Source organism: Phaethon aethereus (genome assembly GCF_964289735.1).
Source record: "Phaethon aethereus genome assembly, chromosome: 15".
NCBI lineage: Eukaryota > Metazoa > Chordata > Aves > Phaethontiformes > Phaethontidae > Phaethon > Phaethon aethereus.
In genome coordinates, this window is record NC_138591.1 from 4,791,407 (window position 1) to 4,809,373 (window position 17,967).

General features: G+C 39.8%; 1 protein-coding gene across 1 annotated transcript in view; it reads right to left on the reverse strand.

Moving 5' to 3' along the window:
* The window catches only part of SDK1 (sidekick cell adhesion molecule 1), a gene marked incomplete at its 5' end in the record, with an annotated part of 412,638 nt that overhangs the window by 99,507 nt on the left and 295,164 nt on the right, over positions 1–17,967 (reverse strand). Inside the window, 4 exons of the mRNA XM_082006804.1 lie at positions 1,848–2,040; positions 5,095–5,210; positions 13,685–13,866; positions 17,401–17,541. Coding sequence (XP_081862930.1) covers positions 1,848–2,040; positions 5,095–5,210; positions 13,685–13,866; positions 17,401–17,541 — 632 coding nt within the window. The remainder of the gene's footprint in view (positions 1–1,847; positions 2,041–5,094; positions 5,211–13,684; positions 13,867–17,400; positions 17,542–17,967) is intronic.

The following is a 17,967-nucleotide window of genomic DNA, read 5'->3' on the forward strand; positions in this document are numbered from 1 at the left end:
CACATAAATCCTGAAGCAACTTAGATTCAATGAGTTCTCCGCAAAGATGCATTAGACCATCCTGCACTTAACTTCTCAGTCACCATGAAAACCAAGAAAGTGATTCGGAAGGATTAAAAAAATTTAAAAAATCCTGCTCGTCTCTGCTGCTGAGGCTCCCTGCAGCATACAGCTGCATACACCAAGAGCTATCTTAAATGTTTTACAAACTACAAGTCTGGCTTTCACTCATGTTATGTTTCATGATGGAATTTTCTTGTGTTTAAAATGGCATGTGATCCCAACATTTCCCTCAGATACTCTCAAGGTCTTGACTGTGCCTCTTCTCGCACTTTGTGCAAAGTCTTTAAGGCTTATTTCTGCAGCCTTTCCTTTAGCAGAAATGCTAATAGTCTCTTTCCTCTTCCCAGCTGATTAAGTTTCAGAAAAATCTTAGGGGTCTTGTTTCTTTGGTTTCTTACTCTTCTGTACTCACTGAAATTAGCCACAGGGTTCAAATGTTGTTGGAGGTAGAAAGACAGATGGACCTAAGACAGTCAGTCAAATACATTTACAAACTGTCCTTGTCAAAAACTTCATTTCCTTAGGAAAACAGGCAAAAAGGTTAATACAACACTCAGGAACATAATGCGTGTTTCTCTTCCCTCCGTGCCTTTTGCTTTAACCTCAGATAAACGCGTGTGAGTTCATATTAATGGGTCACATATATTTCTGGTAGTTAAATTGCTATCTCTGTGATCTTCTAACAAGCAAAGTTTTAAGTCTATAATCTGCTTTTGGGGCACAGGTCTAGCATATGGAGGAGACCAACCACAAAAGGAAGATCCATGGGAAAGTACTTAATTTTCTTCATGTTCTTTCAAAAGTATCTCATGAAAAATTGAATTAGCACTTTGAGCCTCACTCCTGTGCATGTTAATAAGATTTTTCTTTACAGGAACATTGACTAACCTAAAAGATCCCTATTAAGGCAAAGTAGTATTTCTAAAAACAATACCTTAATGGACGTATTAAGCATTTTTTTTATTCTGATTTGGATCCGTAAATGTGCAGCAGTGTTTATGGTGCTCCATGACGGGAAGATACTGAAGTGCTGGCCAGAGCCAAGATCACTGTGGACACACGGTTAGCTGTAAGGGCCACTGCAATTTAGTTGTTATCTGCATCAGGCACACGCTAGACTTGTTAGCCCCAAATATGCCTTGAGCAAACACTTCCAAGGGGCCACAGGGACCAGAATGCTTTCTGATGCGGGAAATGATTTATATGTTAAACTATCCACCTCATTTTATTTCATCCTATGAATTTGACTCCAGTTTTACAGAATAAGTTTACTGCATTGTTACGATTCTGGTTCTTTCATACAAAGACTGCAATATTTTATATATATCTTTTTTCAGTATATTAAATAACAGAAGAAAACAATTGGAAATTAATCATTGACCTCCACAGGAGGTTCCAGTGCTCAGTTCCTAAGAAGATAAAACCTTATTTATTCAGATGTCTGAACATGGATTTAAGAGCATAAGGGTTCACAGACGTAAACATGTTGTGTCTTAGCTGAACCAGACTATGAAGCTTTCAGCTTCTGACCACCATAAAAAAATTCATCCAGGTTTAGTCCGCAACAAAAAAAAATGTCAAACGCCTTCCATTTGCCACAGGCCAAAAGAACACACATAGACAACTGGCTGAGTCATTGTCTGATGCAAAATAACTCGACAAGAGATGACAAACTGATTGTGAACCTGAGGTCCAATTTTAAGTGCCTCGATTTAAGCTTGGCTTTTATATCCAACCAAAGAAAATCCAAGCACTGAGATTCTCTACCAGTGCTGACTACTCACTGTCTTCAAGGGTGCGCAGGAGCTGGGGTGCGCTTCGTGGTCCATCGCCAGGTGTGGTGAAACACAGAACCGACGTATAGTAAATAGTGTATTTCTTCAGGTTGGTGATGCAGCCACTATGAACACCATGAAAATCTGGAGCAATGGTGACCATAGTCACAGTCTCTGGAGCATCCACTGGCCACGCTAGAAGCTAGAAAATTTAAACACAGATGAGCTCTCATTAGAAGTTGTGTATATTTGGAATCAAAGTATGCTTGGCTGCCAAAACCATCTTTATCTGACTGTAAAAACCAAGCAACGCCGTTAAAGTACTGTCAGCTCTGACGCCGAACAGATGGGTATAACGCTGTCACTCTGATAACTGGTGGGATGTGTCTAATACCCGCTAGTGATGGGGGATACACTAGCAGCGTGGACGTATTGCAATTCTCGATGTCTGCCACTTGAACAACGCCAACATTATTGCGAATGATTATTTGTGTGACGCGAGTCTTTTGTCTCTCTCTGGGCTGCTCTGACCAGCCTGGGCAGTCTCTGCTGCTGCAAGGAAGCTGAAGGAAGGAAAGTACTTTCAGCGCTGCTCCGAGATAAACGCTTTCTCTTATTTTGGGGTTCCTTTAAAGATCTCACTGGCTGGGGAGGTTAGTGGGATAAGAGGGAGAGGGGGAAAATCCTCCTTCTCCTCCCACAGCCCCCCAGTATCCTATTGACCAGCCTTGCCTAACAGGCTAAGAGTATTACGATGTTCAGCAGTTCAGGAATATCCACACTGTGAATGATTCGAGTGGTTCTGGAACTACAGAGAGAATAGAAAATGGCTGTAAAGATGATTACTACAATTTTCAGAACCTGGGTCCTAAAAGTTAGACTCCTGAAGACATTTTCATGCATTTAAAGTAGCGTGATTGTCAGATGTGCTCAGTCCTTCCAGGTTTCATTCATCTCCCTGGATCTTCTGGGTGATCAATATTTTTTGGAGTAGAGTACCCTTATGTGTAGGTACCTAAATGAGGACTTAAAAAATTCATTTTTGGCAAATGACTTTTAAATCTTATAACAATATTTGAAATTGCCTTAACGGCTTAGAGGTCTAAAGCTTTAAAGTGCTTATGAAATTTTTATCTTGTCCAAAAATCCTTATCGTGTGGCTTGTATAAGCAGGTTAAAATTCTAGGCGTTACTCAGTATTTGTGTAAATCGCACTACTTGTATTGATTTCAGGCTCATAAACATGAATCGATGCCTGAAATTAATGAGCCATATTTGACATATTTAGCCAAGGTCTATAGTTTCTGATAATCAGAAAGCACAGTCAGAGGACTATAAGGAGTAATTTTGTTAGGAATATTTCATATTTGAAAAGGTGCACTTTACAACTTCTTGAAATGCAAATAAATTTCCAAGAAAAGATAAAAATGGAAAATGGTTGATGGAATAGTAAGCTTTATTTTCTTTTCTAAATCACTTTTGTGGATTACAATTGGCATTTATAACTTTGGAGAATGGAACTTCTCTTTTTTTGAGTACATTTCATTGCAGAGTCTTCAGGAAACATGTGCAGAAAATAAAGGTGAACAACTCTGTCAGTTAAAGGAAAAAATGTGTTTAATCCTTCAGAAAGGCAAAGGCCTAGCTTTGACTACTAGTAATTTATAAATCATACAAAAACCTATGCAACAGAAATAACTGACAGAAATGTTCTCACGCAGTCTTTGTACTGCAATTTGCAATCCCTATGAGAAACAGCAATGGTAAAGTTGCAATCTACTGCAATCAAAGAAATCAAAGGCAAGAAAAATTTTGATCATTTCAAAAGTTTTCACTGACCACTGACAGATACAAATTACGATTTTAGTTACCTTATACCATTGCTAAAGAAACTGAAACATAAATTAGAAGCAGCTAAGCGACGAGATGAAGGATCTTTATACTGAAACTGAGTTTGAATAAAACAAAGAATAAAAATCTGAAACACGGCTTTTGCAAATCTGACTGAGCTCACCATGCTTGGACTTGCACCAGAAAATTATAGTGCATTGCAGTCCACTGAGCCCAAAAAGTGCTTTTATTCTCCAGAGTCTGAACAGAAGCCAAGTACTACTTCAGTATTGAGGTTTCAGGATATACTCTTGCAGCCCTGTCAGGCTTGAGAGTCGATTCTATCTCTGGGAAAAACAGACATACTCATCTACACAGCACTTCAGCAGTGGGACTCTGAAACCACGACTGTTCTTTATGAGAAATATGTAGATGGGCAAAAATACTGAAACTCCATGCTTACCTCTGCCTGAGTTTCTCCATCACTTTGAGACATCCTTAGAGAAGGATCGAGTCTTATGAAGCTTCTAAAATCCGCCTACAATCCCTTAATTCACAGATTGTCTTCTGAGCTACACATCCTTCTCAGCCCACCCAACATTCCCTCACTCAGCACCTAAATAAACCTTGCTCCTCCCTACTCAGAAAACATACCTGTCTTCCCTCTCTTGCTCTGTGATTAGAAATTTCTCCTTGTCCTTTCCATGAATATTTTTAAACCCTTCGTTTATTATGCCCCTACTGCTGAACCACTGAAGGAGTTTCTATTAAGCAGTCCTTCCTGAGAGATAGAAATAAACCACTCCAGCTACCTTCTTAGCATACACTCCACTGGTCGAAGTACCAACAAGTGCTCTGTTAAGCACTCTCTACTCTGCATACCGTAATAGATATTGCCAGTTGCCCCATCAACAGGGACTTATCATGCTAACTCTGTGTCATCAAGCATGATTAATAAATTTTACATTCTTCTATCTCCCATATCATCACAGTGGGAAAGTTAAGACAAATATTTAGTGTGATGTCTTGATTCCTAATAAAGTGAATGGGAATTTTTCATTAGAGTAAATAGAAATCTCAACGTTGATTTTCACTGACACAACAACGTATCTCCTGTGTTGACTTTCCAAACTGCTTGACATGGAACTGCTTTTTGGCTTTGGAAACTCTCCAGGTAAATGACAAAGGTATTAGGACTTCTAGCCCATGACATATTCCCTTTTCAGAACTTACATAAATTAGCAAATGTTATGTTAGGGGCAACAACTGCTCAGTTCTCTCTTCATTTTACACATGTAAGGTACCCCTGAAAATATGCAGTCACTTTGGAGATTCACAGATTATTAGATTCAATTTCTAATTGTTATACACCAGAACTGTTAAGGCAAACATTATTTGAAGTTACAGAAATCTTGTTTCTATTTACCTTATACCCCTGGTTAATACCATTGATGAACTGCTGGGGTGGTGGGTTCCAGAGGAACTGGATGGTTGTGGAGTTCACGGCTTCAACTTGCACATTCTGTGGTGGAGCTGTAGGCACTGCTCGCAGTCACAGAGAGGGAAACAAAATAAAACAGAACGGAGGAAGGATGAGGGGACAACAGAGAAGGATGAACACAGAAGCTATTCACTGCCACTCACGAGTCATAAAGTAATAACAACCTTGAGAGAAAGATGCGCTTCCTGTGGAACGGTAACTAGCAACGATGTGGAAAGAAGGGTAATTGGGTTAATTTCTTACTCTGTATTGGAGGTTCTTTCAAGGGGCGGGGATGAAACGATTTCTGTATCTTATTATTCCACAGAGGAGTTTCTCATAAAGACTTGAGACAGAAGCTAGGAAATGATAGGTGAACACATCTCTTTCAATTATCCATGACTGCACAGAGAATGAACAGTTTCAGAAAGAAATTTCTTGAGTGTTTTAACACCACACAATTCCCCAGATCAGACAAGCAAACATGGAGACCGCACAATTAAAGTTCCAATTGTGAATTATAATCTGGCGACAGCATCATCTGTTTATTATTTACTGCTGCTTAAAGAATTAGGACCAGTCATATCACACGCAATAAAGATTTTTCTTGGGAATTGGAGATGTTCTCGGTTTATCTTGATATGATATTCATTCACATATATTGAATTGATTATATATATTCTGAGCCAATACACCCTCTAATCTACTAAAAGTTGCATAATCATTTTATGCCAAGTATTTAATTAGACAGATGTTTTCCCAATAGAGAAGAAAGCATGGAACATAAAGGCATACCGCCTTCAAAAAACAAAAAATAAGACCTAAATATTTTGCCATGTAATGTCTCTTTAAATACTTTCCAGGCAGTTTTGTCAACCTATTAATTTAGGATGTCATTTCTATGGTTCTCAGGGGAAAGAATACCAATAGACAGGTCTATTTTTCTGAAATTACCAAGCTTATAGCAAGCTTAAGAAGAAAACTGTTATTTGAGTGTAAAAAAATTGATTAATATCCTTTGAATCCTATAAGAGAGGTTTAATGAGGCCTCACAAATATTACTATTGATAACCATGTGCATTTGTATTCTATGAAAGAGGAACTATCCACAAGTGGGCTTGAAGCCTGGAAAGCTTTGTTCCTTCTGCTTCCAAGGGAAAATGTCTACCAAAGCCCAATGACTTATGCTTCTAAAAAGTATCCACAATTCCCGCTGAGAAATGGTGGTTTGCTCCATACTTTTCAAAAACAGGTCACAAACTTTTAAAGTGTATGGAGAAGAAATCAAGACACCAAGTTCAAAAATGTAAAAATACCCTTTTTTCCACCAAAAGCTATATTTGTTTTAAAGAGACATAAAGGGGCATTATTCTTAACTGGTGTACAAGCTACAAGTGAGACTGCAGCCAACAGAGCTAGGAGAGTGCACACTTATCAAAGACATCCACAGCTTAGAAACATCAACACAGAAAAATGGAGAAATCCTCAAAGATGTCAAGTTTGAAACGAGAAGAACATCCACTTTCCTGCCCTGTGTCACTAAAACACCCTGATGACTACACCATGACTAGAAAATTTAGCTCTGCACATTTTTTTACCCTCAGAAACTGTGTATTATTCAGAATTTCCTTGCCCTAATTTAAAACCTGATGTCACAATTTATGAACTATGCATAATTACTGAGTTCTAAAACCAGAATTTATCTGATATTACTCTAAATTTTCATTAGAATCTGGGCCCTACTTCCTGCCATGTATCATAATTCCCTGTATGCTTTTGGAAGGTTATAATATCTTAATGACCTCTAGACATCATAAAGTTTTCGTAGTTAAGAGATTCACCAAATCATCCTGATATACAGTCGTATATATTAAAGTCACTCTACAGTCATATTGAGCTGCTTTGGCTACAGTCCCCTACTAAATGTATTTTTTCTTATTCATGTTCTTTGACGAAACTATTTATTGTGACAGCCACAAGATGTATTTCAATTTGCTTTTGTGTGCAATACTTTGTATAATTAACGGTTAACATGAATAAGATTTTTTAGAAATCAAAATTCTTACTTTCCTGCATATTTGTGTATTCAGATATTGTACCTGCCAGAGATTTGTTACTGCAGAAAAAAAAAATGTATTAGAAGCCTTCAAGTTAGTTTGTTATCAGAAAGTCACCTGGGTATCATCAATAGATTAATCTCCTTCTGTCAGGAAGGCTAAATCAGCTGAGCATCATCCTCTCCACTCATTCCTCTTCCTTCTGTTGAGCTGCTGCATTACAACTCTATTTATATGTGCTAGGTTGATTTTGTAACACGATTATTGTACAGAAAATCTATACATAACCCATGTGCCGTCCACTGACAGTCACACTTGAAGAAATGCAGAACTTCAGCAGCGGTAGGAAGAGGCTGTTTTTCCCAGAGCATAAGAAACACATACAGGCAACCTGAGAGTTAACAGTACAACCACTCCCAGCACGACATTCCCACGTATTAGCCCACACATTGCTGCTTCATTTCTGTGGGCATTATTTTCTACAGTGGAGGATCCCATGGAAGTTGTACAATGAAGAGGAAATTTCCAGTGATTTCAATATCACAAGGATTTCATTCTAAGGGTCTAATGAGTCACAGAATCATCAAGGTTGGAAAAGACCTTTAAGACCATCAAGTCCAACCATCAACCCTACACCACCATGCCCACTAAACCATGTCCTGAAGCGCCACGTCTACATGTTTTTTTAAACACTTCCAGTGATGGTGACTCCACCACCTCCCTGGGCAGCCTGTTCCAATGTTTGACCACTCTCTCGGTGAAGAAATTTTTCCTAATATCCAATCTAAACCTCCCCTGGCGCAACTTGAGGCCATTTCCTCTCATTCTATCACTAGTTACTTGAGAGAAGAGACCAACACCTCACCACAACCCCCTTCCAGGTAGTTGTAGAGAGCGATGAGGCCTCCCCTCAGCCTCCTCTCCTCCAGACTGAACACCCCCAGTTCCCTCAGCCACTCCTCATCAGACTTGTGCTCCAGACCCCTCCCCAGCTTCGTTGCCCTTCTCTGGACACGCTCCAGCACCTCAGCGTCCTTCTTGTAGTAGCTCAAAAGCAAATACACTATTCGAGGTGCAGTCTCAACCGTGCCAAGTACAGGGGGTCAATAACTTCCCGGCTCCTGCTGGCCACACTATTTCTGATACAGGCCAGGACGCTGTTGGCCTTCTTGGCCACCTGGGCACACTGCCGGCTCATGTTCAGCCGGCTGCCAACCAGCACCCCCAGGTCCCTTTCTGCTGGGCAGCTCTCCAGCCACTCCTCCCCAAGCCTGTAGTGCTGCACGGGGTTGTTGTGACCCAAGTGCAGGACCTGGCACTTGGCCTTGTTAAACCTCACACAGTCTTCTAGATACAAATCAAAGTATTACAAATTTATTAAGAGAGAAAAAAACCTGCATCAGCAAGCTCCAAGTTTTCATTTGCAGTCCTCAAAAAAGCCCAGGCAAACACTTCAGGATAGGTTTACTACAGTTTTAGAAGTGTGGATAACCAAATGCATTAGTTATTTCTTTTAAAAAGGGAAATACTTTTCTTTCATTAGGACATAATTTCCTGAAACAAGAATAAAACTACATAACACAAAAAGTACCTGCCACAAGAAAAATGGTAAAAACTATGAACAGAAAACATAAGATCTTCAAAATGTTGGAAATCATGATTTATATTACAAATCCTCTTTGGACATCTTTATTGAAAAATCAACATCTGCATCTCAATCAATGCATTTGAAAGATGGAAAGAACGTGGTCTATCTTATATGCATTAGCTTAATTATACTGAAGAAGACATAATATAATATACTTTCATATTTCTAATCCGTAAAATATTGGCATTATAATCTCAAATTTACTTCAAAGTGCCAGTATAAAGTTCTTCTTTTATGTCCTGATATTAAAGACTTCCTTGGGTATCTGAACAGTTTTGCATTTAAAAAAGAAAAGCAGTTTGACAGAAGCTAAACCAGAATTGACCTTCTGGTCACTTCAAAACTCAAATACTTTTCCAAGATCATGGTTAGTAACTTACCAAAGCTGCAACTGTCCACATAAGGGATTTTCTAATGTAGTAGTAGATACCTATTCTCTTCCTAGAAGTTTCTTGTCAAGCGGTACAGAAGCTACCAATGTCAAATAGATCTTTCAAGAGTAATCCCCAAGTATTGACATTCTCAGTTTTTAAACGTGTACTTCATCCTGTTTACAAGTATTCCTAAACCACCTCTCACACTGGAGACCCATCTGGGAGTCATCTCGGAATTGCAGATCAAATCGGTCAGACCAAACCAACTGCTACTTTCTTCCCGATAAAGTTCAGGTGGTCGGAAATCTGTTAAGAGCTCGGCCCCCAGGACCGCAAGTTAACGCGCAGCGCACTGAGCGGTGGGGAGAGCCTGCCGCGGAGGCACGCAACTCTTTCTGTGAAGCCTATTCCCCCACGCGCCCGGCCGACATCCTTCGCCGTGTCTGGAGCTGCAGCAGGCGCATAGAAGAGGTGATCTCTGCAATTCTACACATGCCAATAATGGAAATTCAAAAGCATGAGATTTGGCACTCTCTGATGAGCTTTGCTTCTTGCAGCCAGGAAAGGCCTTCTTCCTTTCTTGCACGTCGCTCACAAGGACAAGATCTTACTTCTTTATTAAGAGCTGAGGGCCAAGGGCCTCACTGAGACAATTGCTCATTTCACAGCCTTTGTGAAATCATTTAAAAAAAAAAAAAAAGGGCAGTAGATGGCAAATGACCCCTAACAGTGATAAAACAGAGAGATATAAAATCCAGCCACTACAACTCCAACCTGCTTCTGCAGAGGAGCAGCTGGACCCAGCATGGCCATGGAGGCTTCAAGGCTGTTGGTAGGTTCCTCAAAGGAAGTGAACCAGCATCTTTAAGATGCTTTTGTCAAAAAGCCTGAGAGAAAACTAAAGGAAATCTCTTTTCACTGAGATAACATCGAACGCTCGTAGAGGACATTCCTTATTCAGAGATTCTTTTTTTTCAAGATTATTTCCTACATAAAGCAGGAGGTTTTCAGTTAACCAGGTTTTCTTCAGCTCTTCCGTCTCAGTCCTTATCTCTGGTCCACCTCCTACTGCCTAGGAAGAAACCACTTTGGACCTGGTTGAACAGATTCGTCTTGCTTTTATCCTTCTCTTCACACCATCAAGACTCATCAGTCTGGGTGTGTCTCCCACTCTTATTCAGGAAGGGCCTTTTGCTCAGACTTTCCTGGCCTTTCAAGGTGCCCATGCACAGCAGACAAGGAAAAATAAACCAATATTGAACTACATGTTGAGACCTATGAACTTTAGGACATAAGACTGGCTTTTGGGATATGCATCAAAAGCAAGAGATAGCACCTAAAGTCGACACAAAAGTTGGTGAATGTCAGCACAAGGAGCCTAATGAAAGCTGTATCTCTCATATCTCTCTAAGGAGCAGAGGGAGTTTTTCACAGAGAGAGAAGTTCAGAAGTATTCATGCTAGTGAGATAAAAGGGACAGACTCAAAGTAAAGGATGGAAGCTTCTGCTTTCTCAAATCAACCTGCAGGAAAAGGTAAACATGTCCAATATTGCAGAGCAGAAAAAACATCATCACCATCCAGAAAGATATTTATACATCTCACAAAGCTACTCATATGAAAAGGTATTTGGGAAACTTCAGTTTTTCATACGGCAATGAAATGTCCTGCAGGACGCTGTTTAAATAAGTGAAAATTGCCCTATGCAGAAGGCTGGCACAAATCCCTGTGAAAAGTAACATCAAAGTAGGGAAGGGCTGGAGAAACTCTGATGAAGAAAGACCTATATATACAGAGCATCAAAGGATTAGGCTGAATATCACTCTGAAAAGACTGTCAAGATTTAGAGACAGTCAAACTGGCTGACCCTAGTGTTAGGCCATTCAGTGCTTTGCCAGTAAGTCTTTCTGACATTTTATCTAACTGACATTATGTGCCAGTTTCTCTACAAGTTTAGATCTTCCAGCATTTGTGAGTTTGGCTACATTCTACAAGTTGGTGATTTCTGAAGAGCTTTGAGTAGCTGATTAGTTATCAGTGGCCAAAGCAATGCCAGAGGACTAATAAGGGATTAATAGACTAGGTTCTGGTATAAATCCACAGCTTATACGGCCAGTCAATATTCCCTATGACAAAGATGCCGATGTGCTGATCTGCTCCTGCCAATGGGTTGCTCTGCTCCCAGTGTTCGTTTCTTGCCAGGCTTTGACTCATAGCACATTTGATTAACATGAGGTATTTCAGGTATTTTTCATCTGCAGACAGACAGGTTCTTGCCAGCATAGCTCACATCATTTAATGCATGTCAGAATAGAGGCAGTGGTGATGGTAGCAGGAGAGGGGGATGGATGGAAGTGTGTGTCTTTGACATTTATCTCCGCTCATATTAAAAACAGAATATGATTTACAAGGCAGTTTTACACATAGCTTTTTCTTACTCCTGCTGGTTTGGTTTAGGAAGGACGTTCCAAAGCAAGAAACAGCCATTGGCTTTTCCTGTCATTTCCCAACTACAGGAAAGATGAAGGAGCAGAGTTTCAGACAGTAGTGCACTACATATGGAGACCTGATATTAATCCAGTTTCAAATGATACTGATACCAACCAGTCTCCCTTTTCAACTGTAAAAGTCAAAAGGCTTCAAACTCTTTTTAGAGCAGACCGTATGCCTTTGGTGATTTGCACAGAAACTCAGCAAGGCATTCTTCAGGAGATGGCAGCACCCCTGAAGTAGTTAACAACTGCTACTGTTAAATGCTGTTATAAAATAAATAAGAAATATCCAGGTTTTCTTCTATGTCTACCCATCATCGAGCATTTAGGAACTACATAAAGACAAACAGGCCATTGCAGGTTGTCCTGCAGTCTAAACACTTGCTGATTAATATGAATGCAGGAGTGACTACACTTAATTTATAACAGAGGATTTATACCCTTATAAATGACATCAGGCAACCAATCAATAAAGGATGATAATAGCAGTACATAATATCAGGGTAAATTAGAGTCAGATGCAGGGTTTAAGAAAAAGAGTGTGAAGTCCAAACCTGAGTCTTAATAGACGGAAGGTTAAGGTGCTATGATAGCTTAAAATGTGCAAATAAACAAAGTAATGAATTACAAGCATATTCACAAAAGAGATTAAAATTCTGTGTGCAAACCAATTCTCAGCAGAGATCTGGTCTTTAGTGGGATACAAAACATTAATCCTGGCTGCAAGGAGAAGACTTTAAGAAAAACATTTCAAGGTCTGCTATAAATACTTCTAGAAAGAGGCTGAGTGTGTCTAGGCTCATCTAAACTCTGAGACTTTACATGCCCTAAGACAAAATATGGATAACTTCCTTATTTAATTGTTGTGGTTAATTAGTGTTGCATATGAATAATCTTTTCTTAAAGATCTCCCTACACCTGGAACTGTATCTAATCATGTTATAATGTACTCCCAGTAACAATTAACAAACAAGTACATATTCTTCACTGATTGTAAATTAACTAATGTAGTGTAAAACTGCAAGTTTCTAAAATAGTTTAATTGTTTTATGACCAATGAAGTAGAGACCATGTACTGTCCAGTGCTCAGAATCCAGCACAATCTTGCAATTATGGGAATATATGAAAGCTTTAAGGGCTTGGTACTTAATTATCCTGCAGATTTTTATACCAATCTAGAGGTGTAAACATGCCCTACACTGGTGGTAAAAAGTAATTACATATCCTTTTGTTGACGCAGTTTATACTCTTCTTAAAGCACTTACCAGAAAGTTGTGGAGAAGCTGTCACATAAAAATCAGGGCTTTAAAGATTATTTTATCTTCCTCTTCGCAAATGTCTGCACCATTCCTGAAATGCTACAAAATACTCTTTCTCCACAGGCTGTATTTCTCTCCCTACAGTTCCCTTACAATTTATTCCAAATTTCTAAACCAAGGTATCCTGTGATTATCAGGACTAATGCAGCTGGTTTACTCAGCTTTTGTTTCCTATATTGCATACATAGCATATTGCATATCTTGACCATGATAAACCCAATTGCCTGCCATACTCGCTCCAACTCTCCTGGCAGAGTAACCTCACCCCCTGCCTGTCACACATCCTACAAATTCATTCCATGGGACCCCGGCTCTCTTCAGCATTTTTATTTATTTCGTGTGCTGTGGCTGACTCTGACCTGCAAGTGTGGTAACATGTCATCATGAGGGTCAAAAAAACTAGATAATCTTTGAATTCACCTACAGCTTTTTCTAAAACAGAGATAGTAGCAGAGTCTCATCTTGTCTCTTCTTAGGCATTTGAAATTTGCAGGTGTTTCCTACCCCAAGCTGTCTATCAAACCTGACTGAACTGACCATCCAATTCACACGTTGTTAGGCGGGACTGTCAGAGAGTGCATCAGAGTTTACAGTTACCTGCGCTGTAAACTCTGACTATAAAGGCTATATTGGTCCAGTTTGCTCACCTCCCTGTAAAGTGTACTCTGTCACGGGTCTGCTGAATGCTCCCAGCCCAGCTCCGTTGTAAGATGCCACCTGGATTTCATACTGGGTCCAGATGATCAGGTCCTTCACTAAGCAGTAGTTAATTTCTGCACTGGTGATGTTCTTATACTGGTATTCTCCAGGGAGGCCAGCCAGGCGATACCTGCCATATGGGAAGAAAAATTTGCTAATTAATTAGACAGTATCAATTATAGCAAATATCTTGACTAGCAAAAAAGCTTATTTTGTTAAGAGGCAATATGCAAACTTTTACAGCAGAATTATACAGAGAATAATGAAAAATAATCAGAAACAACAGACTAACTCCTGATAAGGCCATATCGTGTTTGACTGCTATAGTATTTATAATCTGATCTCACTGAGATTACATGCTCAGGGCTAAACAAAACGGGTATTTTATCCATTTTTATGGTTGCAGAAAAATTACAGCTTTTTAAATGTGGCTTGTCTAGTAGAAGCTGTGATTTGGTAGAAAAAATAGCCCAGATGTGATTTTTATCAGGGTGCTGCTGTAAATCAGCTTGAGAAATGTTTTTTTCTTTCTCCTCTGAAATCTGAGAAAGAAAAGCTCAGAGGGCTCTGACCCTCTAGAGTCTCAGGCACTGCCATCTCTGGCTTCCACCAGGATTTACTTCACAGCATGATTAAAATAAGGATAGAATACATTTGAGACTTAAGGATTGGTTCAGCATTGGGATTCCAGGAGAAGGGCTGTACCGAATACTGGTGAGTGGTAAACATCCTGACAAACTCTCTGCTGAGACGAGGGAAGCTAAAACACTGAGTGTATTTCCCTATGTAAAAACTGTATTGCAGAAAACAGAGCTCCTTTGATGTGTCCCTTTAGGTCAAGAAACTATGGAGAAAAACTAAATTATAGAAAACAAACAAACCTTGCAAATCTGTGAATGCGAATAACGTTGTTCATTTCCCTTCCTTTAGGAAAATGGTACAACGGATGCTTACAATATGCTAATTCACAAAAAATCCAAGTAAGGGGCACAAGGCATTACTGTTGCATGACAAGCATAGCAACTTTTGTATTTTTATTCACCATACAGCTTTTATGCGCTCTCATTCATCTTTTGCTTCACAGTAATCACCAAAAGCGTATTGACACGGAACAATTTCATTGACATCTTGCAGTCTGATTTTAAATTCATCGAAGTTAAATTGGTGCAATTTCTACGACTAGACAACTTCATGTATTTCAGCCATAGATTGTGTTCTAAAGTCTTCTTTTAAAGACCTAGTTCTTAATTGCTGACAATCCTCTATCTTCTGCTGAGGAGCTGCTTGCCTGACCATATTTTGGCATACTTAATATTTGTAATGCTACACTGGTGTGACTCCATTTATGAAATACAAATAGAAATAAAGAAATACCGATCCTCAGCTGAGTTTATTGAATGTCTTGATCTTTTTCTACTTTATGCAATATCTACCTTTTTCTTTCTTTTGTCTCCTGTGAAGGTTGTGTGCTTCTTGGCCAAGTCAATTCTTTGTGCAGCAATGTTTTGTCTCACACCTAGCAGACAAGGTGTAGAGTGCTCCTGTGATTTAATCTATTATGCTGTTAGCATGGCAGTCCTCTAAATGCACTACTGCCAGTGAGAAAAAGGGCAAAGGAAGGAGGCCAGTTCAGAAATGTCATGTCTTCATGATTTTTCTCACAATGGACTTTGATGTATACTCCATGTGACTTGTGCAGTGCACCTTCACTTTTAAAGATCAGGTGTTCCATCAACTCAGTATCTTGCATGTCTTGAGCATTAGGTCTCTGAGATGCGTGGTGGTTTTCACTTTGTTATACCCTAATTCACAGAAATCAGTGCAGGAAGACTTTCTTTCAGTGCACATTGCTGTGACCACACAATTTAACTTGGAAGAACAGCCTGGTTTATTACATGGGACAATTGTGCTTTTATATGATGATCTTAAATTCCTGTCGAATAAGTTGTTTCTCTGCTCTGTAGTCAAGACAAAGCATGTAGACATCAAAAATGTCCACAGATTGAGCATCATGAACTTGATCACCCTCTATTAAAATGGAAAGAGATGTTACAGCGAGGACAGGGATCAATTATGCTGATAGCTGTTGTAGAAAATACTTAAGGTAAACATTATTGAAAATGCTATACAGAGAAGAGATATCAGAACAGATTGCCAGAAGTAGGAGGCTATGGGACTGCTTTCTCAAAGGACTTAATGCTGAGACTGGGTAAGACTCATTGGGAATAACTAAGGATTTAATCCGATCATTGAGTAGACCAGTTTGAAGGAAAGAACTGTACAAACAACACTTGTACCCTGTGCAAATATAGGTACCCAAGTCTCATGACAAGATTCTAGCTAGAGACAGAAGTTAAAGCACCTTTTGCCACCCGTCACTGGTGACTGGCACACCTTTCAAACTGAATCCAGCTCTTAAAACTGCAGGCACTTGCACAAGGGGCTCACCACCATCATAGGCTCTGTGCAGGTGACAGGGAGATTAACAGACTTCAGTTCTGCCTGCAGAGAGAAGGAACTTTCCAGCACTATTTTGGGAGCTCACCAACACTCTTAGCATCACAAAAGCATTTCCATCCATGCCAGCAAAAGTAGGAGCACAGCATGAACAGGATGTTGGCATTTAAACTGTAGCATTTAGTTATCTTTTAGCAGGTTTGGACGACACTGTATTAAAAACGTCAGCCGCCTGCCTACAATAGGCTGTAACCATCACTTGGAAATATGTCAGTAGTGGCGCAATGCTTGGGAGTTTCCCACAAAACCTCTAATTTAGATAATGCCTCCCTTAGCGGAGGTGCAGCCCTAGCTGGCTGCTAGCACTGCAGGATATGTAGGAAGCCAAATGAGCAAGTAAGCTGTAGCTGAACTGAGTAGGAGTGAATAACTGAGTCCCAAATAATTACAAATGGGAAATGCTCTGCAAAGTCTCTCAGTGTGGCAACACTCTTTCCAACACAATAAATCCTGTGTAAGCAGAAAGACTGGATGCATTCAGGATTCCCAGTAACTTGTCTGAATCTGTTTCTCCTTAATAAATACAGATGGGGCTGGAAGAACAGACTGATTTTCAAACACGAACCAAGGTCTGCCACGAAGCATCTGACCTGTCATTCCCTCTCTCCATTGTGTTTGGCACAAAACTGAAGTTTATTGATTCTATTCTTGCTCTTCCATAGTGCAGGAGCCCTGTTGTGTCTTTGCTAAGTTTAATTAACCTTTCTAACGGGAAGTTGAGATTGTAATAAACAAATATATATTTGCAATGTATATGCTGCGCTGTACCAACGTCCCATGTGAACGCTTTTAGTACTTGGTGCTTCACTTCACTTTGAAAATGAAAAAAGTTATCTGGATGTTGAGAGTCTCCACAGGGAGCTAGGCCACTTGGGCAGTCCCTTCGGAGTAGCTAACAGAGACCCCAGCTCACTGACTCTCGTACAGACAAGGTAGAATTTAAGTGCCTGCGCCCTTGCGGCCATTTGAACTGAGGTGTTTTCTCATCTGTAGTAAACCAGGGCAGCCACAGCTTTTGTAAATAATAACAAATATATTTAATGGAATTAGAAATAGTCTTGAGTATGTTCTCGAGTCACCCCATTCAGAATTCCCTCATGCACACACGGATCCAGCTCCAGACTTTCCAGGTTAGGAAATTACTTACCTTAGGATGTACCCATGAAGAACTCCATTATGTTCACTCTCGGGAGGAGGTTGCCACTGGACCATGATAGACTGATTGGTGCGCCCACTGGCCACTATGTTTTTAGGTGGAGCACTAGGGGGCTCCTCAGGTAGCATCAACCTAAGTACAAAAGAATGTGATGGAGGTGGGTGTTGAAATAAAAGATAGATAACGTTTCTCTTTCATGTATCCACTCCATGTGAACCAGCTTCGTTTATCAAAGTCTGATGACTAGAAAGAAATGTAAGGCTGATCAAACTGCTGAAGACATGCATGAAATAGTTACAACAAATCAACATAATAGGAAATCAGTTAAGCAAGCAACAAGACAGACAGCTGAGGTAACCTTATTCTCTCTGAATCATCCAGGCTGCTACAACTCTTTAAAAAGATTACAAGCCTGAATGGGTTAGAGCTCAGGTCCAGTGTCTGTGACTCCTTCCAAATTGTTTCTTTCAGCTCTTTCAATATTTTTCATATCAAACTCCTACATTTTGAAAAAGCCATTTAGAGTTCAGCTGTTCTGCAATTCAAGCTCACAGCAAG